A 14,237-nucleotide genomic window follows, 5' to 3' on the forward strand; every position below is an offset into this window, starting at 1 on the left:
ACCTGTCCTCACTCCAGTCCAACACAGGAAACCAGAAACTTTGTGGGCAGTATAATAGCAAACCAAGACATTGTGTATGATTTCCAATGAGAAAGAAGTGTATGAAAAATGAATGGGTCTTTTGAAGGGCTGTAGACAAGACTACAGAAGTTTAATCTTGAATCGATGACATTCAGAGAAACTGAACAACAGAAAGCATATCCTTTTTAAGGTCTTGGTGCAAGACAAGAAAAACTGAACACATGTATACCATCTCTGGGAAAGTCTCCAAACCTAGATGCTGGACACACAGGTGCACATCACAGGAATTTTCAGAGAAAGGCAAGAGCTCAAAAATACGATGTAAAAACAAAAGACTATGCCAACCTTGTAACTTTTGGTGAACAAGTGCTAACAGAGTATCCAAGCTCACAGCACACTTGCTACCACCACCTCAAAACCACCTGTCACAATTCTCTGCCTAAATCCAGCAGGTACCAGCTACAGAAGAGGTAACAGGTTGCCTGAAAATAGTCTCTCCACAGACTTTTACTGGTTATTAACAGTTATAATTTTACAGTTAAACACGTAAGGTATTACCCACACACACACTTCAGATCAAATTTTTCCAAATTACCCACTTTGGTTGCATGCACAAATATTTACCACAGCTGAAATGCAGAAAATCTGTTTAACCTTAGAAAATTATCATACATTTTAGCCTATGACAACATTTAGCAGCAGCTCCTTAGGTAGTCCTTGCATCCTACTTACAACCCTCTCCCAAAACCATATTAGCCCAGCAAATTGCATAAGTGCACTAACAACGGGACTGAAAAAGTAGGAAGGAGAAAGGAGCCAGTTACAATCAATCAGTGGCAATGCTACCAAGAAGAAATAAAACAAAAAACATCTGTATAATCATACCTTGATCTCACATCAGGCACAGTGCAGCTGTCTGGCACAGAAATCTCATAAAATACATTGCATTTGTTATCTTCTAGAAAAACATAGACAGGAAAGCAGCCTCAAAAGCTGCTTAGTAATGATCAATTGTCTCAAAAGTGTTATGAGAAAATTAGAGTTTTAAAGCACTAAATGGGAGAGAGTGGTGTTTTAAGAGTTTGTCTTGGTCAGCTGAAGCTCCAGCATTTGATCTCAAGCTTGACTCAGAAACCAGAGCTCTAGACTTGAGTCATGCTACTGAATTTTGCTGGGCAGGTGCATAAATAAGCCAAGGTTCAAAGTTCCTACATTTTTCTAAAAGACAGTGTGCATCGTAGTGTAAAGTTACAGTTTATAAAAAAAAAATAAATTAACTTTTGCTAATTGGTAAGGAGAAGTAAAATGAAATGTTAATATCTTAAAAGGTTGCAACGAAATACACTACTCCAAGTGCTTCAGCAAATCCTTCTATTTCAAAGTGCAACAGTAGTACTTTTTGAATCAACTGCTTTCAGTGGTATTCTGCACTCTTCCTACAAACTGACTTAGCACAGGACAGAGAGAAGACAGCAAACAAAGTGCTCTGTTCATCTCCTGCCTTATCAGCCAGATTCCACTTGTCTTCATTCTGATTAACAATTAAAATGCAAAAATACTTGCATTAACTTCTCTAGGCATTGATACAAATGAGATACTAGTAAAACATTTTGTCATTAAATGATAATGGCTCAGGTAAAAATTCCCACAAAACCAGAATGGGATACTTACTGTCAGGAATGATAATGAAAGGCACTAAACCTGTAACCATTCTTGTCTGTATGAAAGAAGGAGCCATCAACAGCATCCTTGACCACGTCACTTATGTTCCAAATTACTGAGCTAGCATGCAAAAATTGCCTGTTCTATTGATGGAAATAACACCCCAAAAATAAAGTAGAGACAGAAGCATAAGATTACTTGATGCCAGATGAACACAAAACACAAGTGCTGAAGGGCACACTGACACAGACACAGATACACTTCTAGCCAATTTAACTCTTAAAAAGGAAAATTATTGGCGTAACTTACGAATCAACATGAAGAACTCTCTGGCCACTTCTGGCACATGCTGCTGCAATAATAGATTCAGGCAAACCTGAAAAGACACACACAGTTTTTAGAATTTAGTATGCTAAGATATATTAAAAAATGAAAAAAAGTTAGAAATTGGTCAAAAATAGGCAGTTCAAACAAAAAAAAGTTCACAATGTGAGTCACTGCAATTCTTAATACTCTCACACTATTTTGTGTTCATTAACATTTTGCTATGACCCTCCTGAATGCAAAATATTTTTTTAATAATTGTACGGCACATATCACTTGCAAACCCTACTACCTCTGAGTTAGAGCTTGTCACCAGTGTCTTCTCTAGACATCTTGTGATCATAAACCCATTGAGCACTTGCCAGTGCAATGATACCCAAATTTTAATGGGATGCTCTGTAACTGTATCCCTCCTGATATAGACAGGTATTATCTGAGCACATTTTTGTTCACTTCAAAGTGTCTGACATAATCTGAAGACTGTGTAACAACCCGTTAAAATGGTGTTTTAAAATTAAGAAATTTATGGTAAATGCTGCATGCCCTCTTATGTTGCCCAAGAACACACTGGAAAGTGTGAGGGTATAAACCTGTCGGGGTAGCATTAAACAACTGTGTACAGCAGACGGAGTCCTGCATGGTGCTGTCTCCTCCATATCATCTGTCGGCAAACATCTCTAGTGCGAACAGGTCTCAGAACTGTATTTGGACTTTGTTTCTGACTGAACTGATTGGTTTGCTCCAAATGAGTGCTCAGGAGCACACTCGATATCCTGCATGCTGACCAAGACCCGAGTGTAAACAGAAAGTTTACAGAAACTAACAGTGCAGGTGTACTTTCCCTTCACATTTAAGGGTAGTGTTAGGGACAGAAAAAATGTGAGATGGTCATCCTTAAAGTGGTATCCCTATCAAAATCTCCCACATCATGCAATTATGTATGATTTCACTATACGTAGAAAAGATATGTAGAAAAAAACAAAACCAACCAAAAGGCAAGTGATATTTCTCTACCAGCAATACCTGCTTGGAATGGCACATGATCGCAGTTGGAAGCTTTATAAATAAACAAGGCTGTTCTCTAACTTCTGTTCCCGCTCACCAGATTTTTTACACACTCAGTTAGATGACTTGGATTTCTGACTAGATTTAGAAAAGAAGTATAGCTCTTTATCTAAAAAGCTGTATGGCACTAGCTTTGCTAAAATCTTTTTTTCAATGATGTATTGGCCGTTTAAGCAGGTAATTCAGTAAAAGTGATTAAAATTCTAAGGGACTGGTATTAGGAGACACTTAGGCTACATATTCAATTAAGGGATGAGATTAAACAAAGGGAAAGGAGTGTTTCACTGATCTGATTTACAGCGCAGCACCAGAAGCAGCTCTACTAATACAGCCAGCTGAAAAGAGACAGAACTGAAAGCAGAAGAAGCAAGTGTAGTAGGGCACAAACTTCTTTGGCTAGCTTCACCCCAAACATCATCTTCATGAGAATTTCAGATCTGCAGTTGTCTATTTCTTCAGAGAGAACACTGCCTTCACAAACAAGTAAAAGGTCAGCATGCTTCCAACCTGATGACTCATTTAAAACACGTAATGCAATATGTTAAAGGTTACCTTATAAGTAGAATATAGTTGTGCAGTACCAGTTTTCATTTACCTAGAGTAAGAAGCTGTTAGACTTTAATGGAATATTAAGTACAATTTAGCACTCAGAGAGACAGGAACAAATCATTTGAAACGGTTGAGCTAGTCCTTAATAATTCTAGAACCTGAAATGCAGTCTAGAAAACACCTAGTGGGACTTAGATCTATGAGACCATAGTTTCATGAACTCTTTAAGCCAGCAAAGGCAAACACAACCACCAAAATAAAGAGGTCCAACCTCTCTACACTTATCTTTGGCCATTCCTGACCTCCTTCCCCATGGAACAGATAGGCATTTTTCGGCAGACCAGTTCCATGGTGGTGTTGCCAGTCCAAAAGCACAAACGTTTGTATCAATGCAAGGAAGGAGGTTTAAGACAGGCATGACAAATTTTCCAGGAAAATACATACAACTTCCCTGCAAATTTTTTGTTTTAACACTTACTATTTTGATGGATTAAAAAAAGAAAATCTCTTTCTGAATTGATAAAACAGAAAAAGTTACAATAGTTTTGCATTGCTGACCCTCCACAGCAAGTGAAGGCTTATCATGGAATTAATCTCTGGGGGTAGAAAGAGGGATGAAAAATTGCATCAGTTCCTGTGACATTCATTTCACAGCCTAGAAAGGCTGATAGTCTTTAGACCTGATTTTTTTTTTTAAAGTAAGAACTCAAAACACAGACCATACTGAACAAAGAGACAAGGAGAAAATATGTAACTGCAGCACGCACTTCAGGACTGTCACAAGACCCTGGATGCACGCAGCCTTATTATGTGAAAGCAACTCCACATTCAGCTGTCCTCTGAAAGTGCTTATACATCCGTCTCATTTCTCTCCATCTATAAACTATCTGGAATAGAATCTACATTTACTATTTTGTTTGTAGTTCCTGAAAAAGGTTTTCTTTCCTTCATTTGGGCACAGAGAATATTACTCTGGAAATGGAACTGGGATACTTGTTTCTCCTTCCTTATTGATAAAAGCCACCAAGAAAGTGTTGTAAAACATCACCAGTGCTGCCTGGCTGACCAAGACTGGAGTTACAGCTACTAGGGCATAACGGATTGCTTTAAGCTTGATCCAATTGATACTGCGTTGGAGGTCTGTTCTTCCATTAACCTTGGATGAAATTGGTCCCTGAATTAGCTTCCTCACTCTTGAAAGCCGGCATCAATTTTCTTCACCAATCCTTTGCTTCCAAGATACTGTGGCCCCCCGAGTACCCACTGGCAACAGAATGAGAAAGTGTAAGAAAGGCAAGGCCTGTGCATTTTAGCTTTTGGAGAGGCTCTTAGAACAACTTGATGGAGCAAGACACCATTTATTCTTATGTGACAAAACCTCGGTAAACCAAAGAAAAAAGACTGTGCCTTGGCACCAGTTTCTGAATTCTCTAACAGAAATAAAACCACATGAAAAATAGGTAGCTTTGTCAAGTGTAAGTTACTCCTACATGTGATCTGGACTGCATGATGGTTATTTTACAAAAGCCTTTGCCAAGAAAGGCAATATAGTTATAGCTAGTCTCTCTCTACCTAAGAAAAAAATAACTAATTTGGAAAAGCCTCCTTAGAGAAATGATAGAGATATATTTAGCGATAGCACGTGAAGCTGCACTATCTCCTACAGGATGCTCACATAGTTGTGCAAAATAGGTGGCCTTCAGGTTATTCAACAACAGAGAAATACACTCTTTTTAAAAACTGTTCCTATTTGGAAACAGTTTCCTATTCTGAACTTTGATCTGACAAAAATTCTAAGTTGGATTATATTCAGACTGTGAAATGTGTTCAGACCCTAGCTACATGGCAGAGCAGACTCCAAAACTCCTCGCTCACAATTTGGTTTAAAGATAATGATTTATTACAGAATACAAGTGATTCCAGGGGAAAGGCTATATCCCTAATATTGATTCTGGAGTTTCACTTATGCCTAACAAGTAAATAAAGCTTGGTATCTCTAAGCTGTTTTCCTCATGAAGGATTATTCTAACATATCCTGCCACTCATCCCACGTGGGGAACAGTCAGCTTCTGTTTTGCCAGCTTAAGGGATAAAGGACTTAGCACTATAACCTGTGTCACTCATGACATTTCATGTTTTTGAACAGGCAGCTGAGTAATGATTTGGATCCAGTAATGTGGATCAAAGAACAGCAAGATCTAAATGAGAATCTACATTTCCTTTTAGATTATAAAAAAAATAATTCTAGGATTGTACTGCTATCAAAATCAGTTATCAAATTACTAAACCATCAAGACAACTGCCCTCTGGTATAGTCAATAGTAACAAATATTTTCCTACTAAGCTATTGCACATGTTAGTTACTATAAAACACAGCACACATCTCATTTTCTTGAATCTGAAATGGTCTACTGCAAAAGAACAGTTTCTCAAATAAGGTTCCAAATCGACACAGTTTTTAGATTTCCAATGTTATTAGCAGGAGATAAGAAGTCTGAATAGGAATCACATGATCCAACCAAAAGAAAACAACAACAGATTCAGCCTTCAGTATGTTATACAAACATCTGGCAGCATAAAAGGAATTTATGTAGAGGAATAAGGAGTCCATACAATTCTTGTATCAATTTAATAATCTGACTCAGAAGTTCTTCATATTTGAGACAGAATCAATTCAGAAACAGCAGTGCTTGTTATCAAGAAGCATAAATACTTTCTGTGCTTCCTGGCCCTTTCATATGCCCCTTTAGAATGCTTACACATGATATATTTCCATTATGTTAAATTGCCCTGAACCTCATTTCTCTTACCAGGAAAAACAAAGATAGAGAGTTTTCCTTCATGAAAGAGGACCGATTAGTACCAGTTGACACCTGTATCATCATTCCTTAAAGCCATTGCCTTCTTTCTCCAGTTACTAACCTCCATTTATCAGACACAGTATTAAGTAAAATTAGCCTCTCTGCCCTTCTCAAGGAAACATTAATTTAAAATTTCAATGAAGTAGGACATTACATCTGCAGACAGATATAAAAAAAAAGTATAAAATCAGTGATATTACTCATTAGTGATCTCTGGGCCACTAGCATGTTCTAATAGATAGAATTTCATAGGTACTTCTTGACACCTATCCAGAAAGCAACACATTCGCATGAATCTGTGACACTGCCTCATCGAAATACAAGTGCAAAGTCAATGTGAACCAACTTCTAAGTCTTTCTGGTACTGGTCCAGGAAGAGTGCTGACTACATATTTGCCCTTCTGTGTTTGGACCTCTTGGATCCTGTTGGAAAGACACTAAATTGAAGGAAAAAAAAAAAAAAAAGTGCAAGCAGATTAAATTGTAACAAGCTGGCTCTAATTAGACTAACATGGTGGCATGGCTCACTTCAGCACGTAGAAACTGAAGTTAGTCCTACAAACTTTCCTGTTTCTCTGACTATCCGAATAATGCATTGGAAACTGCTGCAAGAGATTCCAGAACTACATCAAAAACAGTTGCAGCACCAGAATAAAGGATCCCAACAAGCAAACAATATAAACACTAGGTTCATGACAATCTTATGATGAAGAAACCAGTCCATTTTTGATAGCACTAGCTTTCACTGCCAGCAGTCTAAGCACTCTCTCTATTGTAGCCTTCTTGGACACAAAAGAGGCAGATTAATCTCAATAAATCTTATGGATGTGGCTGCTGCAAGCTGACCTTGAAGTCTACATGTGGTTGTTTCCAGCAACCTCTGACCTGTTGGAGGGGATCCACTGGAGGGCTACGAAGATGATCAGAGGGATGGACCACCTCTCCTATGAGGACAGGCTGAGAGAGCTGGAGTTGTTCAGCCTGGAGAAGAGAAGGCTCCGGGGAGACCTCATTGTAGCCTTTCAGTACTTAAAGGGGGCCTACAGGAAAGATAGGGACAAACTTTTTTTTGCAGGGCTTGTTGTGATAGGACAAGGGGTAAAGGTTTTAAACTAAAAGAGGGTATATTTAGACTAGATAGAAGGAAGAATGTTTTTGCGATGAAACACTGGCCCAAGTTGCCCAGAGAGGTAGTAGATGCCCCGTCCCTGAAAACATGCAAAGTCAGGCTGGATGGGATTCTGAGCAACCTGCTCTAGTCAAAGATGTCCCTGCTCATTGCAAGAGGTTGGACTAGGCAACCTTTAAAGGTCCCTTCCAATCCAAATTATTCTATGATTCTATGATAATGCCCATTACATGAATTTTTGGACCTTCCCTATGAAGCAAAATCAGCCATACTTTCATTTTAATGAATAATGTGTTTTACAAGTAAATAAGCAAGAATTAGAGGAATTAGCTACACATATACAGTTATCAAGATACCAATTCTACTTCTGGTTTCAACACAACACAATTAAAATTAGACATAACTGCTAAGCTAGAAAATTCTTTTCAGCTTTAAAACCCAAACAATTTTTAAAACTTTACAAAATAATGGAAAGTTGTAATTCACCTCTGTGTAATCAAAAATTAATTTCAGTCTTAGACATTGTGTCTCTTCTGATGAGAAGCCATACATAATGCTATAGTGATGCACTGCCTCTTCAAGTGACTTTAAATGGATACATTCACTGCCCCAAGCGACTTGCAAGCTAAACAGCTTCATATGTGTGGAAGCATCTTGGTTCCTCAGTTGTTCACTGTAAACCATTTCCCAGTCTTCCAGCTGATAAGGTTTTACTGAATTACACAAGCTTCATCTTGAAAAGGTTTAAATGTTTAATTTGCTTCACTCTATCTACTAAATAAATCACAAGTGGCTTTTTCATAATACAAAATGTTGAAGGAAAATATATTGAAAATGCTGGAACATAGACAATGTCAAAACAATCTTCTGCAGTCAGACAGTTGTCCAACTGCAATAAATTTTGTTTGTACCCAAAATTCTAAAAAGAGAAGAGAAGCCGACTCTGAAGAAGCTCACTACACAATCTTGATGGTATGGTTTTGGTATATGCAGAACTTCAAAGGCATTTTATAATTTAATCACAAATGATTTTGAAATACTTTTTGTACATAATATTTTAAGTTAAAGCTAGCTAATTAAACTTGACAATAGGTTTGATTATTTTTATTATATGTCTGTATTGCAGAATAATATCAGAAGATATTTCTGCATTACAGAATATGGTAGTGGCAGAGAAATGACAACCCACTAAGACAAGTAAGAAATCATAAATAGTCAAGAAAGGAGCCACAAGTAAGAAGTTTCTTCTCCTACATTAGTAATTCCATATAGTTATCTGTGTACCAAGAGGGGCTCTTACAAAATGAGGTTGGCTCTGGAGGAACCTCAGTGCACCAGTGACTTATAAAGACATGGACTGAATTACCAGCTTTATGACCATTCTCCAAACCATGGAACGACATTTTCTACTCAGGATAGACAAATGTGTCTTATTGATTACTCCCGATTCAGACTAGAATTTCAAAGAACCTTTCAAAGACCTTTTCTAAAGGAGTTTTTCACCTTGATATGCAGATGACCTATTCTGTATTTTTCACAGTAGGATCACAGAAGTACTACAGTCTCTTATTTTGTGAGATCAGCAATATAATCTGGAAAACCTGAAAAATACTAACTGCGCTGAGAAGGACAACAAAAGATTAGCAAAATAATGAGTTTTCTTACAACAGCAGCAAGGAACATTTCACAGTATCTGGGAAAGAATCCTATCTGAGATACCAGTGAGAGTCCAAGCCGCCAAGAAAGCTGTCACAGCACCTCCACTACACAAAAAAATTCAGAATGTAGGGCATGTCAGAAAACAATCCCTCTATTTTACTCAGGTTAAAAAAAAAAGTCAGTACGATAAAGGTATGTTTACACTTGGAGAATACTACCAAAAAAATAAAATAAAAGGGGAGGTGTGGAGAAAACTGGGAGTCAGTGCTCATTTTGTTTGACATTTACATGGACAGGTAATGACTTATTTACAAATTGTAATAATAATATGGGTCTATTTCCTCCTTCCAGACATCAACATTACAAGTCAGTGCCACTTTATTCATTCACAATGACCACTGACATAAAAAAATATCCATCTCCATCTGATTTTCCATCTAGCTTCTGTTGTAATAGCTGCTGATGTAAACGGAAGACCGTGTACATATATAAGACAACATAACCAAAATATCAGCCCAGAAGATGTATTTGAAAACATTTTAGGCACATCCTAAAAATATCCTGCAACAATAAAAACATTAGGGATTTTTTTTTTTAATCGATCTTCAATGTTAACTTCATAATTCACATCTATAATATTTAGGTTAGTTTTTCATGGTATATTTTAAAAATTGTATTTGTATCTGGAAGTGAATTTTCCGAACACTACACTTACATAAGATAAACAAAGTACTTACACCACTCCCAGCATATCGAACAATAAATAATAGATTCTCCTGACAGGACTTTGATGACCTGGCAAAGCCCGAGTGCTTTCAGCCAAAATCATATGAAACCATAAATCACTCTTTATTTTATAGAATATTTCAAAATGGATTCCTGCTTTCCACCTTGAAAGTCATTTCATGTGTTATTTATAACCACTGAAAACCAGAATGGAAAGAAAATTGCATAGAACTAGAAAATTTACTGTGACTGTTTTTATAAAGAATAACTCCTTTTTAGAAAAAAATTAGAACTACTGCCAGACAAACTTGTGAATACAACGACCTTTTAAAGAGCCATATCCTTTATTTTACAACTTTACCAGCAGTTAATACAGGCCTTCTGGAGCATCAGAGAAAAGTTTAAGTTAAGACTGAATATAATCCAATCATCTGAAGAAATTCAAAGATTAAGGATGATCCTGCATCCTTATCAACACCACTTATGAATATGCACAGCCATGTTGCAAATCTTTGCACTTACAGTGATTTCTGCCATAAATTCAACATTGTTCAATGTTTTGCCTATGAATTTTCCTATCTGACAACTGCCTAAAGACAAAAGCCCTGCCATTGACTCCAACTCTGAGCATCACTCTCAAATAGATGCCTGGTTTTTGAGATAAATATTTATCAAAGAACTCATAATGTTCCCTCTCACTATAAATGTACTACTATGTCAATGCCTGCACTAATTTACAAGTTGACCCCACAAAAGCTTATCAATAATGAACTCATTGAAATGAACATGACTAATGCCCACCTTGAACTCCTCAAGCACGCACTTACATCAGCCCTCCAAATCTAGATCTTACTTTTACACAAATAAAAATCACTGAATAACACCTTGCAAAGAACAGTCCTTCCAAAATACCAGAATTGCTTTGAGGATTGATGAGACTGCATAATATCTGCTTCAGCAGAGAATCATCCAATAAATCCATTCCCATTTGGTTAGTGGATAGCTTGACCATACTACTATACTCAAAAACAAGAAAGTAAGGATATGAGAGGCCTGGGGGAAGGAGGAGAGAGTGACTTCAATGCTGCAACAAAAAAGGAAGTCAAACAAAAGAAGAATGTCATAACAGTTTTAATTCTCATATTGTGTTGCCATCGAAAACCTCAAGATAAGACCACCACTTTTATACCACATGATAATCTAGTTTTCTTTAGAACTATGGGTATAAATTCCATGATAGTAGTGATTTTTTGCTGCTGACCCCGCCAGGACTATTATTTTTGTACTACCCATCCATCTTGCTCTAAACTTGCCCACACAAGAAAATGTTTAATCGGGGTTATGGAAAAGTAGTTTCTTCAATAAGCGAATTTACTTTTCCCATAGAAATATTGATGAAGTAATTGAACCTAAGCATTAAATGGAGCACTGATGACTAAAATGTAGTGTGAGCTTCCATTCTCATTAAGCTAACTACAGGGAAACAGTTAAACGAGTCTGAAATAAAAACAAATTCAAATCTAATGTTACCACTCAATCTAATTACTAAAATTAACCGATGCACAAATTATAAAGCCAGAAAAATGCCACACATGCAAGAAAGAATGCAATTACTACTATGCAGTTAAAAAGATCATCAACACAAACATTCTAGTTATTACAATATGACAATTAAATATCCATAGGTACACTCAGCACTGGTTACAACATTAGAAAACAGAGAGTTAAAGACAAAGCTACGATATTCCCTCAGGAGTCATTTCCCAGAAGAGAAGACAGGTGAAAGTTTTACTTTGAATAATATTCCATGATGAGTAATTTAATACAGATTAAAAAAAAAAAAACCCCAAAAAAACAGTCATTCAACAGTGTTAGCCACCATTTATCTATGTTCTTAGTAAAAAGGAATGCAAAGAAAAGACGAAATAATTCCTAAAATGCAGAATTCTGAAAATCTTGAAATCAGTTATAGCAGTACTCTCTACAGGTGGGCAAAATCACATCCTTTAATACAAATCCAAACCACCACCACCACCAAATAGAGGAATATTCCAGAGGAGGAATTTAGCTCAAAGAATTTCTTTCAGCCAACATCAAAACCCTAATATTACAAGACCATTCCAAAGCAGGGAAGATCGTATTTGATGGGTGTTGCCTGACCAACTCACACTGGCACAGACAGTTAAGCCAAAAGTGCCTTTGCTGGTGAACTGTCAGTTTCAGGTGAATTCTTGTAATAGCATGTCTAGGTGTGCACAATCTCTTCTGTCTGTGACATCCTACCCCCAACCATCCCCCCTCTGCAGTGAGCAGCCTGGTGTTATTTAACACACACATCCAGCAAGTGCAACATATCATGGGCCATGAAAGACCGCACACAAGAGTAGGCTGCCACCACGGGCGTGATTCCCTTGGGCTGCACTCTGTGCCTGTGAGACCCCTCAGTACAAGGGTTACCAGAGCAAGCTGAATTACATTCTACCTTCATCAAAAATTACAAAAGCTCCAGAAGAAAAATTTGGCAGCAGGTATTTACTCTTCCATTGGAATCATGAAAAGATGAAGTCATATACGTGACAGCTCTTTTAAAGAGATAACACCTTCACTAGCTACTCCTACTACTATTTTCACCTTCTAGTTTCCTTAGTAGCTAGAACAGCTAAATAGCCTAACATTAATATTAATTTTATAAACCTGAGTTTCCTTTAATTTTCTACACCACTGCATCATCTACATAAACACTATCTTTCTCACAGCAGCAAAGAATGAATTATCCCCAAAAATCAAAGAAGTTATGCAATTTTTAATACTTCACCCTTTTAGTTTGGTATGTTAGCCTTTCATTGTTTACCATGCTTCTCACACACTCAAAGTATTCACAAATCCGAACACGTATGAAAATGTCAGATTCATCAGTAGGGCTTCTACTCTATACAGCAGGACTAAGAACACAGAAGGGATCTCTTAATCTGCTCAAGAAACTTAGTTTAGCATTTTTATTAGTGTTACGGTCAACAATGGGGACATTAAGTTTTTATAATCTCTCACAAACTTCAGAACTAAATCAGAAGTCCTTCGACGAATTATACATACACTGCAAGGGGATTACTTTTTCCTGATAAACACTGAAAACAGCAATTACATGAAGAAACTCACTCACTCTATTCCAAATTACTAGAAAAGTAGTCTTGTGTCTTCTAAAAAGGACACAATTTGACAGATTAGTGAACTCCAAAAAAACAGTTACTGATTTCACATGGAAAACAGCAACGTTTAGAAGTGTCCTCCCTTTTGTGCTCCAATCAACATCCTGAGCTAACCATGGGAGCTCTTCATAAATGTAAACAAAATTTGAGTGTAAAATTGAGACCTACAAACAGTAATGTATTTTGAACATTTTAAGACTAGAGCTCAATGCTGAATTTAAGGTGGGGGGTTTATCAAGACCAGTTCAAACAAGGCCATTGTCACTGGGTTCTACAAAACAGAAATTTATTTCAATACTTAAAGATTATTATGATACACAAGCAGCAAGCATCTTACTTCTGATAGAATATTCTAAAATTTGTCTTGTAGTATGTCTCAGTGAGACATTCAAGATCCATCATTATTCACCTGAATGGGAAACAGGAGGAACTTGTGCAGGATATAGAAAGCACAGGCAGTTCCAGAAATTTCAGAGTTAAGTCTCTGATGTGTGCAGTCATTCAACCTTACATTTGTTCATATACTGAGAAATATACTTTAATAAGGAGGACGCAAAAAAAAAAAAAATTGAGGTTATGAGTAAGCAGGCATAAAGATTAGACAAAACTTTTAAAAGTTCTTGTATTATATACAAGGATATAATAGAAAAAATATTATCAGCATATACCACATATACGGCAACAACACGGAGTTTAGCTCTTCAGAACTATTTTCAGTGCATAAAAGTAAACTGGACCAGGAGGAAGTTATTTCAGGGAAACGGGCTGCCAAGGGTGGCAGGGTCAGGCAAGGCTTTATGAAGTACCCAAGGGGCATTTTGGGTGGTGAGGGGCCGGAGGTGTGCCTGACCGGCTCACAGGGACGGCGCTCACGGAGATCCCCCTCCCAGCTACAGCCCCGCACCACAGGCACCTCCGTGCCACCTCTAAGTGTCCAGATTTGCTTAGAAACAGATCTTGCTAGCAACTCTAGAGTGCCCTGCGAGTCGCCGGGACGCTGGGGCAGCGCTGTCCATGCAGGTGCCCCCGGCAGTC

At 37.4% G+C, this 14,237-nt stretch overlaps 1 protein-coding gene across 1 annotated transcript in view; it reads right to left on the reverse strand.

The window, feature by feature from the left end:
- The window catches only part of CHM (choroideremia (Rab escort protein 1)), an 87,307-nt gene that overhangs the window by 55,115 nt on the left and 17,955 nt on the right, over positions 1 to 14,237 (reverse strand). The window contains exon 2 of the mRNA XM_009881776.1: positions 1,993 to 2,059. Coding sequence (XP_009880078.1) covers positions 1,993 to 2,059 — 67 coding nt within the window. The remainder of the gene's footprint in view (positions 1 to 1,992; positions 2,060 to 14,237) is intronic.

This window comes from Charadrius vociferus, unplaced genomic scaffold (assembly GCF_000708025.1).
Source record: "Charadrius vociferus isolate BGI_N301 unplaced genomic scaffold, ASM70802v2 scaffold472, whole genome shotgun sequence".
In the NCBI taxonomy this organism is placed as follows: Eukaryota; Metazoa; Chordata; class Aves; order Charadriiformes; family Charadriidae; genus Charadrius; species Charadrius vociferus.